This window comes from Myripristis murdjan, chromosome 17 (assembly GCF_902150065.1).
Source record: "Myripristis murdjan chromosome 17, fMyrMur1.1, whole genome shotgun sequence".
NCBI classification, from domain to species: Eukaryota; Metazoa; Chordata; class Actinopteri; order Holocentriformes; family Holocentridae; genus Myripristis; species Myripristis murdjan.
The window spans coordinates 16404330-16416357 of record NC_043996.1 but is presented as its reverse complement, the minus strand read 5'-3'; the positions used below and the strand labels follow the sequence as shown (position 1 = coordinate 16416357).

General features: G+C 40.5%; 1 protein-coding gene across 1 annotated transcript in view; it reads right to left on the bottom strand.

Annotated features, from left to right (window-relative positions):
* Nucleotides 1–3948: 3948 nt before the first annotated feature.
* The window catches only part of ptprsb (protein tyrosine phosphatase receptor type Sb), a 75533-nt gene continuing 67453 nt past the window's right edge, over nucleotides 3949–12028 (bottom strand). The window contains exons 25-30 of the mRNA XM_030075241.1: nucleotides 11561–11739; nucleotides 10969–11095; nucleotides 9295–9420; nucleotides 8283–8437; nucleotides 7772–7907; nucleotides 3949–6754 (exon numbers count right to left, since the gene is read on the bottom strand). Coding sequence (XP_029931101.1) covers nucleotides 6686–6754; nucleotides 7772–7907; nucleotides 8283–8437; nucleotides 9295–9420; nucleotides 10969–11095; nucleotides 11561–11739 — 792 coding nt within the window. The 3' untranslated portion in view covers nucleotides 3949–6685. The remainder of the gene's footprint in view (nucleotides 6755–7771; nucleotides 7908–8282; nucleotides 8438–9294; nucleotides 9421–10968; nucleotides 11096–11560; nucleotides 11740–12028) is intronic.

Genomic DNA, 12028 nt, shown 5'->3' with positions numbered 1-12028 from the left:
GCCACGTCTACACAACCTGCTCAGCCTGCACAGATAGACATCAGACGATGACTGGCTCACAATAAACTACAACACAGTGACATGACAAGACACACGGGGACAAATGGCAGAGTCAGTAACATCTCTGTTTACATGTGATTTCACATTTTTCTCATATTATACCTCATTTTAAATCTCTTGCTAAATAAAACATTTGAAACCATGCTATATCTTTTTCAGAGCAGAAGTTTGCATTCAAATGGTCCACATATGCCACCCTATGAATAAAGCTTCCTATATCAATGAAAAATAGTTTTTCATGATTTTCTATGTTACACTTATTACTTATGTATGTAGAGTAGTCTGTGGGAAATTATTGGAAAAGTATTATTATGGACAGTTCATTTACATTGTTTTTTTTACGTGACTTGCCAATAATGTAAGGAATTTACCTCAAAAACACTGATAAAATGGGTAGACTATTCTGTAAATAAAAATTTGGTTAAACAGAGTTTAGTGGGTTTACCCTCCACCACATCCCTGGTCAGTAATATTTTTGGACGCATGACTCAGTTATTACAGTTTTATCATCTACAGGCACGTCTCTCAGTCACAGTCTATAAGGCTTCAGTCACGCGCTGCAGAAGCCTCTTGACATCAAACTTGTTTAAAGGCCCTCAGTCAGCCTATTAACACCGGTTCCCACCCTGCATGCATTCTTTTCTTTCAGTTTTACACATGTGTACAAACCACAGCCTTTGTGGCTTGTGCATAGAAGAGATTAGATTGTGCTATTTAAGGTAATTCTTTTTTAAATGTTCTTGTATTCGGTTTTACCGCAGGAGAAGACCAGATAAGCTTGTGGGAAACTGATATTAATCATTTCAAGATATAAATTCTAGGCCTGTGGTCCTTTACAGAGCCACATACTATACTGTAACATATAACACTACATCTGAATTGATAATATAATCAACTCAGTATCGTCCATTCCAGTTTAGCTGATTGTGATTGAAAATGAGGCCAAAAGAATGGCTGATGTTGTGTCACACTCATAAAAGCAGTGCTTAATGTTTAGTTGAATTAGAGAAGCGCAGTGGAATTATTTACAAGGCTTAAATTTCACTGACAGCTGATCCTTTAATTTGGTATCTGGCAAAATACCCGACATATGAATGAGTGCAACTTTTAATAATTCACGTATCTCTACATTTCTCATTGTTGAGTGAAAACCATCTCATTCCAATTTTGAAATTGTTTGAAGGATTACCTGCTTCTCTTTGGGTTGAGAAAGTTACACAACCCTTGGATTTATGAGGCCTTTTCAGAACCAATCATCTAAAGTGAAAAATGCACAGTGATCCAGCTGAAAACAAGGCTGTTTTTCTTAGCTCCTGAAACGCTGACATTGTGGAGATATGAGGTTTTCACCCGATACAAGCAAAATGCTGTATTGCATAATCAAAATATTAAGGCAGCACAAGAACCACACAATTTGTATTAACACTGAATCTGCGTAGATGAAGGCAATTATGACCAAGAGTGCTTTTTAAACAGAATTTATTTTCCTTTCATTTCTCAGTGCATACACAGTTGTTGTTTGCATGAAGCAGAGGCAGTTCAGGTCACTTTCACTTACTGTCAGGTGGGGTATGAAGCCTCATTGTGTGAGGAAGAGGTGTAGAGTTACTAAACAAAACACTGGCCAAATTAGAAATGACACAGGACCTCCTTCTACAGGAGTAAATGGTAGACAACATAGCGGACATCCATCATACTAAGTAGTTACTGAGCCAAAAGAAGCCTAAAGAAGGAGATGGGAAACTGTAGTGCATTCAGAATTACACACAGAAAGTTAACCCTATAAAGCCTGAACTATGAAAGAATTGGCAGAAAATTCCAATTTTTTGAAACTGAACCCTTTATTTAGTCCTCTAACAATATATATATGTATATATATATATATCAAAAATATGTTATTAAACGACCTTTCTGGTGTATGATATATGATATGTACTTGAAGTGCCAATGGTATGGTCCAGGGTGAACAGGGGAAGTGTTTAAAGGTATACAACAGCATTTTGGTCAAGTATTGATTAAACTGAAAACGAAAAACGGAATTGAAAATGTGTATCATGTATGATACAAATGGCTTTATAGGGTTAAACCTTACAAAATGTGGCTCAAATTTGTTGTGAAAATGTGCACATATACTTATTGTTTATTGTCTCAAGATGTTGTAATGGTTTACTAATGTCTGACGAAAGAATGATGTCTTTGGTTATCAGAAATGTGTTTGACTTAACATTTGAGATACTTTGTGCGTATCTTTTTCATTTGTCTTTGTTCATTTGTATCACTACATGATCTGTCAGGCGACCGCTCTGGGTAGAGATTTGTAAGGTGTGTCTCTGCTTTTCCTCATGTCTGAAGAAGGGGTTCCACCTGAAGCGTCACACGGTGGCATGCCAACAAAAGTTCACGGGAACAGTGTGTAACGTGCCGACTCACTCTAGTTTTCCAGCGCTCAAAATTAACCAATCATGAGGTGTATTGTGAGAGATGGAGCAATGTCTTCTCCTTATTATTAACAAATACAATTTAGAGCAGGGGTGTCAAACTCGTGCCATGGAGGGCCGAGAGGCTGCAGGTTTTCATTCCAACCAACAACTCCACCAGGTGATTTCACTGATTAGTCCCGCCTCTCTGTTTGGAGGTAGGGTGATCAGTGAAATCACCTGGAGGAGTTTTTGGTTGGAATGAAAACCTGCAGCCTCTCGGCCCTCCATGGCACGAGTTTGACACCCCTGATTTAGAGGCATGTAATTGTGCTGGGAGTCCATTTGGCTCTCTTCTTCTTCTTCAGGTGCGCCAGCTGTTTCTATCAGCAGAGAGATCGCAGCCTGAAAGAATGCAGATGATATTATCTGAGCACACCTTACTACATGTGCGAGGACTGAAAGAGAAAGAAAGACTAAGAGTTAGACTGAAAACTTGAATAAGCACAGGGATTGAACGTGTGCATGGAAGCTGTATAAAACCAGTGGTAAACCTAACCGGTGTCACATTCAGGATTCGTGAAATACTGTACATTTGATTACATTTTTTTCTCCGGCCCTCATGGATGTGTGCTCTGAGCTAATGCGAACATGCACCTTAATGGACATTGGTGGTGACTTCATTTTCTAATCATAGGCATGCGGGGCAGACAAGGTCAGAGAATGAGTCTCCAACATATCAAAATGTTGCATAGCATTGCAGATACAGCACTGACGTACAAGCCTTTTCCACTGTCAGTGCCTCTGTAAAGAATGTCATTCATGCAAAAAAGCAGCTTTCTGAAGGAGAGTGCGGAGAAAAAAAATGGAAAATTACTAGCTCCTTGCTCTGGTTTTCTTCCCTATATTCTCACAAACTTTTCATTACACAGTGGAAAAAAAACAAAAAAAAAAAAAACACGACAGCGAGTTTCTTCCAGCTACAGACTGACTTTCTTATTTCCTGTATCTAGTATGAAATGTAGTGTTTGCACATATTGGATAATAATCTATTGATCTGTGCTGTATGCATGTGTACTTGGGGATTAGGTCTATCTTGTCCTACTGAATGCGACAAAAATATTGTGGCCCTAAAACAAACTGGTTATCAGACCGCTCCTTCTGCCATCATGTTGCTAAAAAGGAGGACAAAAAAATGTTATCTCCAATTTCTCAGTGCATTGTTGCATGGATCAAGTAAAAAGTAGCACTTCAACATTCATGTGAGTGCACTGATAAGAGCGAATGTTGAATTGGGGTTACTTTGGCCCCACCTAGTGGACATGGACTGAATAACTTATATGATGTGGTCTGCTGGCAGTACTATCTGGTTGATTCCACTCAGCAACCGCAGAGACAAAGACAGAGAGAGAGAGAGAGAGAGTTAGAGTGTGTGAGAGAGAGAGGAATAAAGCCACGGGAATCAAGCAGCTCATTGTGCTGTATATCCAATCATCCTGCTTTTAATACAAAGTCAAGATACAATATCTACATCCATGGTTTGAAAGGAAAGAACAGGTACATAGGTGAGGGCGATGGCGTCATCTGAGCAGGACCCTCAATAGATTTCATATGTGTGCCTTATATTTCTCTTGACACAAAAAATCATCAGAAGGAATAACATATTTCATATATGTCACACATCGTCAAGACTTTTGGACCACACATAAATTTCATATCAGAATAATTTCAGATTTAAACAATAACTTCGAGGGTCGAGTGTGTAGCCGGGCGATTCTCACCCTTTCTCTGTCAAAAATACACTTGCTACCTTGTGCTCTCCTTGTTGCAGCAAACTAAATATTACTGTGCACAGCTTGCCATAGTTTTTCACCAACTACTCTGCTCTATATATCTACTTTCCCTGATGCCCTAAAACCTATAATTGTGGAGGGGATCATAGCACTGTTGCTATGATTGTACCACTGTTGTTGCTATGGTGGGGTGGAGGGTGGGAGGGGTAGAGGGCATCACTGTAAACTTTAACTAGGTCTGGATCTAATATACATATCTAGCTAACTAGTCGGACATCAGTAATCAGTATCAAATAGCACCCTCACAGAGTGCATATCGTTTACTAAAGCAAATAAAAAAAGCACCAAAACTGACCAATGAAACAAAACAGAAACAAAACAAAACCAAAAAAAAACCCTAGACAATATCATATAATAACATTGGCTTGCCAAAGAAACAAGTAAACAACATCTTATTGGTTATATTTGCTAGATATCTCAAATAAATAAATAAATTAAAAACAAAAGTTAAAAAGTAACAAAATAGAATAATAAATATCTTAAAAAATCATATCAAATAAATATGACAAAGTGAACGGTAACAATAAGGCTTTTTTTTTTCTCGACAATAAGAACTACATCACGTCCAACCCCACGTTATATCTTGTGCTCAGGCGTATGTAACGGTACTGTATAGGACTCCAATGATATGACTGCATATGTACAAAATCAGTGGAATCGCCGAGAGTTCAGGTACACTGGAACATTGCTGTGCTCTTCAATCACGACGTGGGACCGATTATGGTTATATGTCAAATCAAGAAAGATATATATCGATATCAAGAACTTGTGCGGTGTACTGGAGTAGACGGGAGGGAAAACATCAATCGGTTAAGTTGCAATGTTCTGTACAGAGTTCAGTATGGAGTTGAGGACGGGGTAGAGGGGAGGACTGCTGAAAGTGAGCAATTTCCATCTCACACTGAATTGATTTTGCGCTCTCAAAGCGAAACTGAGACCGGCCGTTATCTTCCATCGTCAGTCCCCTTACCTGATCCACTGAAATACTAGAGGAATTTAACTGCAAAGTGGCATAATTCAAGTAAGTAAGCTCCAGAGGAGGAAGTTGATCGGGGGACAACTTTTGATCCTCAGCGTAAGCAACTGTATGACACTAAATGTTTAGCACACAACACAGAAAACTGCATGAGCGTTAAGCAGCATGTTGAGATACAGAGAGACAAAATAGTTCAGCATAAGGCAAAAGACATTAAAAAAAACAAACAAACAAAAGTCACGTTAATATCTGCAGGAATGGGCTGGAAAACTGTGGGAAATTAGAGTGGGAATGGATCGGAGTCCAATTCTTTCCCTTGGTGTTTCTTATGAGCCACTGAACTGACACAATGGGGTTGGCATCAAGAGGAGCGGAGGATGAGAAAGGGCTACAGCAAATAGCAAGCAAGCTCAGCTGAATGAACAATGTATTTGATTACAAAACTCAGTCCAGATGAGGATAAAGTGGGCTCTAATCACTGTTCTGAGGCCAGCTATGACTCTGTTCCCAAGTGAAGACGGGACTGGGGAGTGTGAATTGATCCTAGGCCAGTCTGTAGGAGTGGGCTCTGCTCTGACTTGTATTTATGTAAGCTGGACAATAGATAGACCCATCTCTAACTTAGTCCATGTTCAGTCTGCCCCAGAACAGAATAGCATGGCCTCTCTTGGCACTGTGCGTAGGGTAAATAAGCATCGACATGCTTCTCCAACAGTCCCCAGGGTGGCAAGTTAGTCCATAGGCCTCTGCTGAGGCGTAATCTAGTCATCTGCTTTAATCTATGATCAGAACTACCTGTGGCAGCAGTAGACACCTCTGAAACAGACTCACAGATACATAGAAATGTTCACCTTTGCACTTTGTAACCCCTTAGTACACCAAACCAATAGATACAAAGTTGAGGATAAAAAGCCCATTTCGGGTGCAGCAAATATCCAGGCTCTTTGTGTCTTTTTTTTTTTCTTTTCTTTTTTTTGTTTTTGTTTTTGTTATTTTTATACACATATAGTATCATAATTCCTGTTCAGAAGCAGTTTGTTTTTCACTGGTTCTTATTGGAGATAGCTGACCACAACACACATGTATTATACGTCCTTCACACTGGAACACTGAGGTAAGTATATGGATTACACATGGATAGTCTTCACACCCACCAGCTCTTCAGGCAGCGTCCTGACGAGTGTGGGTGCTCTTGGACATAAGAGTTCTTGTTGCTGTTTTGTTGTTGCTTTTTGTCCTTTGTTGGCGTCAAGTTCATCTTCGAATCTTTGCGCCCAGAGGGGTTTGATGTTCTTGTTACTTAAGACTGTCTTTCTTTTGTTCTCTGGTTTGTTTGTGGACCTCAGAGCAGAAGGATGGATGGATGGTTCTCTCTTCACTTACGTTGCATAGTGGTCAAAGCTACCCAGGTACTCCAGAGCAGCCTGGTAGCAGAACTGGTACTCGTCCTAGTTGAGAGGCACACAATATATTCTAGTTATTATTATTATAGTACATAGGAACAGACTAGTTGGGGATTTTCAGGGTCCAGCTATCTGACTTGTAATGTCTAATTTCAGTCTCATTTTACAGTATGACAAAGTTATTAATAGTTATCACCATTTTACAGTGCAGGAACTGCAGAGACTAAGGGGATGAAATCATGACTTTATTATGCAAATGTGTACTCAGACTTATGAACATGCCCCACAAGCTGTGAACGTGTGAGTTGTGAATGTGTAATGCCATATTTACGAATGGGTGTTCACGTTTATGGACTCGCATCATAATTGGCAAATAAAGACCACTCTTTGTAATTGTGATTCAACATTTGTGAATGAGTGGGAAGATTTGAAAATGAAACACTCAGCGAACAGAAATACTGATTCACGAATGCACAATAACACGAGTACATGATTCAAGCATGATACCACACATTTGCATAATGCAGCCATGGTTTTGTCCCAATAGAGAAAACCAGACATTTCAAGTCATACTAGTGAGTTCCAATCTAGCATTTTGATTGGCTGAGAGGCATTCTGACTGCATTTCTGTGTATGTATCACTCTGCCTTGATCACCTTTGATACCTGTAACTAAGCTGACACAAAGTGACAGCTGACCTGTTGAACTGCATCAGCTGATACACAGTAACGATAAAGTATAGGGAACTATTTTTCTTTGCGGAATCATTTTCTCTGCAGGTAATCCCCCAAAATAAACACTGAATTAATAATGAAACTGTGGTATGATTGCATAATACACTCAAAGTCATGCTCTACTGTGCTATACTGTGCAATAAAAGGCACGAGGCCGAACTGCACACTTTCGAGGTTTCTCCTATAAATTATTGTTCAAGTAACCACGGTTAACACTTGAAGTGTAAATGTGAATTTCCAGTTTATTTCTTTATTTTCTCTCCTCCCCATCTGAATCTACGGCCTAATCAGTGAATAAGTGAAGCCCACATGTGTTGAAAGTCTGTACCTCTGTCTGCACCATGGCTGGCCTCTGTGTCCGCAGCATTTTGACAGTCTGGAAGATGTCCACAGCCCCCTCGTAGCGCATCCTCTCCAGCACAATACTCAGGGTGATGAAGACACCGGTCCGCCCCACACCAGCACTACGACCATAAACACAAACAGTCAACATTTATTACACCCTAAACAATATAGCCGACAGTGTGCCAGTGTGCTCTGAAAATTATGTGCTACATTCTGACCTGATTGCTGCAGTTATTATACACCCAAGTGTTCAATTAAAATTTTGTTTTACATCGGGTAGTAAGCCGCTTTATTTTAAAAACTGACTTAAGCTCCTTATACAAACACAGCTGACAGTAAATACTGACCTGCAGGGGCACCCAGGTGGGTCACCGGGTAGAGTGCATATCTTATACTACTGAGGCTAACTCTGCTGCATATCATCCCCTCTTTCCTGTCTCTCTCCAATGTACCTGTCTAAATAATATACTAAAATAATTTTTAAAAAATCCTACCTGCAGTGAACGCTGATTGGTCCATCCTGGCCAAACTGCTCCTTGGTTTTGTGCACTTGGCCAATGAAATCGATGAAGCCCTCCCCGGACTTGGGCACTCCTTGCTCTGGCCAATCGGTGAACTGGAACTGACGCACTGTCCGTGATTGGCCATCCTGAAGGAGCGAGGAAACGATAAGAGCAGCTCCCCCATGCATATGCATTGAAAACCTGAGGCTAAGCTGATTTGAAAAGGTATCTGATTCCTTGTCAGTGTTTATCGCGGCACTAAGCCTTTCACTGAGCGACCATTCTAGAAAGACATTATTTATAAAAGCCTCTCCTTACTGCACGGAGTGTAGAGGGAGATACGTCCAAACCAAAAGCCCCCTTTCCTTCTAATGATTACTGTTATCTGACACTTGATCAGCGACTGTGGTTAACTTCTTGCTGTAATGTCGGTAAGTCTGCTATTGTCAACCACTCAGCAGGCAATTATATCTTTTCTCTTCGGCTCAGCCTGCCTGACTCCCCTTTAATGGAGATCAATAGAGCATCTGTCAATGTGGCGTCAGTGCAAGGCGGGCTTAACTGGAGTTATCTATGACCGGTACATACGTATGTGCATGTGTGAATGCACATACACACACACACACACACACACACATACACACAGACGCCATCAAGACCAGCAGCTTTAGAGAGCATGGTTGAATGGAATAATCTCGGGTGGCTTGTTGATAGGACTAACCTGTTGTGACATGCACGTGCGCACACACACACACACACACACACACACACACACACAATGAACATTCACACACGGGTCGATAGGACATGCTTTGCGCCACTGCTCTCTAAAGCACTGATGGATGGGGAATACAGGGTAAATGTCAAGGAGTGTGATGTTACACCGCTGTCTGAATACAATGTACAGCAGGGGAACAAGTCATTAAACACACAGGCATTTAGACACACCCACACCCACACCCACCCACACACACACACACACACACACACACACAGTACCCACCCTGGCATCCGTGACTTTGAACTCGCGAAGGATGTACTGGGGCATGTTGTACTCAGCCATGGGGTCGACCACAAAGTACTGGTACCTGGCTGAGCGCTCAGCAGGCCAATACTGGTGGCATTTCTCCTGTGAGAACACAGCATGGAAAAGGACAAAGTTTTGTGACTTATTTGTAAAAGGCTGAAAGGCAAACCTGTGTTTGGCAGTAGCGCATGTCTGAATAATGCATTACAGTGATGTGATCATTTTTTTTGTTTTTTAGTAAGGAGTAGTACAACTAATTACAATTTCAAATCCAGCCATTACATTGCAGTTACTGTTCTCAGTTATGCATGTGTTATTGTAGTATTCAATATAGATTTCTTTTCCTTCCTTTCATTTTTTTTTTAAAATCCCTATTCGGCCTAAATTCCCCTCCAGCCATTGATTAAACCCCTAAAAAACATCTTTGTTCATCAATATTGCATATTTATAAGATTTTTTTTCCATGAAAAAACATCCCCTCATGCCTTACAATGGCTTAGATGTAACTCTACACCTTGCACTCATTAAGTATGCATGTTTCTATGAATATGCAAATAGTCCTTGCCCATCAACCCTGGCTGCTCACACATTGCTTGTAAATTGTATTACCTCTTATAATCTATCCATGTAAAAAAAAAAACATATTTTTTGCAGCAAAGCTCTTAGTTACACAAATATTGTTCAGGTGAAGCAGCCATTTTGAGTTGGTCTTGTTGATCTTTTGAGAATAAAACACACATATTGGCTCAGCTCTGTGTACGGGGAACCACAAAGTCCAAAGTGACACTTGTGAACGCTGTTCCATAATTGATAATCTATCTATTATTTTATGGCAGCGAAGCTCTTAGTTACACTAATATTGTTCATGTGAAGCAGCCATTTTGAGTTAGTCTTTTTTTCTTTTCTTTTCTTTTCTTTTTTTTTTTTTTTGAAAATAAACCATTCAAGTGACTGGTGATCTGGTGCTAATGATATGGAAAGCACCATGCCTTAGGCTTGTGTCAACATAAACCTTGGCTGTCTGAATCCATCTTTTTGAGCTTGTCCTTGGTACACTGCAGTTACAAAGCAGAAAAACAGCCATAGTGTCGACAGCTTATTTCGCTCCTGATATGTCTTGTGGCATATGAAAGATACCACATGCACATGTTAACAAGGTTAAAAACTTGATTTTCAATGGAGGATGGCAAGATACGAGATATGGATGATGCGCTTACTTTCAGCCACTGGGAGAATTCCAGTTACTTTGAACTTATTGATTTTTTTTTTGCACAGACCTTCTTTAGACTGTTTGCCAGAATAAGGTGTGCAGTGTGCTGACTTGTAGCTATTCCTTTGCAGAATATGTTTGAAAGAGCTTACTACTAGCATGTGTTACTAAATAAAACCAGAAAAATAGTATTGCTCGGATTATGTCAGCTGGTTTTTGTCAGTGGGGTAATAAAATGTAAAGTTACAAGTGAGGTAACTAATCACTTTGTCTGTTGAGCAATTAGTGCTGTAATTACTTTTTGGAATGAGTAATGAGTAATGTATTACATTTTATGAGTAACTTGCCGAACACTGAACGAAACAAAACCGAAACACAGCTGATAAGAGCTGACATTTGCAGGATTTATTGTGCCTGTATGTGTGTGTGTGTGTCCATACCCGTCCCATTTCTCTCAGCTTTGTGAGCATAACGACTATAGTAGAGTTGTGTTCCCACAGCATCCTCCAGAAGTCCTCTGTAGTCTCAGCTAGTGGACCCTGGGTGGCGATGTAGCCTCTCTGCTGCCTACACGCACACGCATGCAACCACGAGCACGCACACACACAAACACACACACCCACACACATAGAGTATAAGGCCATGTAAAGCACAAAAGCACACCCCACACCCTCATTCTATTTTTCTCTTTCGTTCTTTTACTCCCATTATCTTTCTTTCTCTCTCAAACGTCAAACTCAAAAGAGGTCAAGCTTCAGGCAAGAAGAAGAATGGTCAAAACATGCAAGTACAGCCCCTTTTGAATCCCTGAATCATCAGCGCCACTTCACTGTCCTTTTCTTCAAAAGGATTGAAAGGCGTGCTTTGCGCCGAGACTAATAGCGGGTACATAGATACAGTAACCGCAGATCTGACAGGACGTGACAGGTGAAAGCACTGTGGTGAAAACCTATCCAATCCATTTACTCATCAAGTAATCATAAGAGGACAAAGGGGTCGGGTCATATCAGCGTATGCAGGGCGAAAGCATACCTGTATCCATCGATGTAACTGGCATTGACATAATCAGAGCCCTCCAGGCCTCTAATTGGCTGGAGACAGACTCGAGTGGTTTCGTAGGGCATTATGTTGACTAGTCGGTTCTTGAATTTGTTGCAAGGCAGGTTGGCCGTAACAAACCGGGATGTATGGGCTTTGGTGTTGGCCAGACGCTGGAGGGGAGGAAAAAAAGACAAACATACATGCGCTATTAACAATGGTTTCAAAGTTCAAAAAAAGAAAAAAAGAAAAAAAAAGAAAAAAATAATTTTGGTAGTAGTTTGGGGTAATTCTGACTGATTTAGCCTGCAGGTTACTAACCTACAAGCCTACCCTGTTGTATTTACCCTAACAACCAATGCAAAAAACTTGAATTTGTCATTGCCAGCAATAACTGGCAGCCATTTTTTCTCAGAATAATTACAGCCATTTTCAGCTGCCAAGGGTAGAACTTTCCATGAC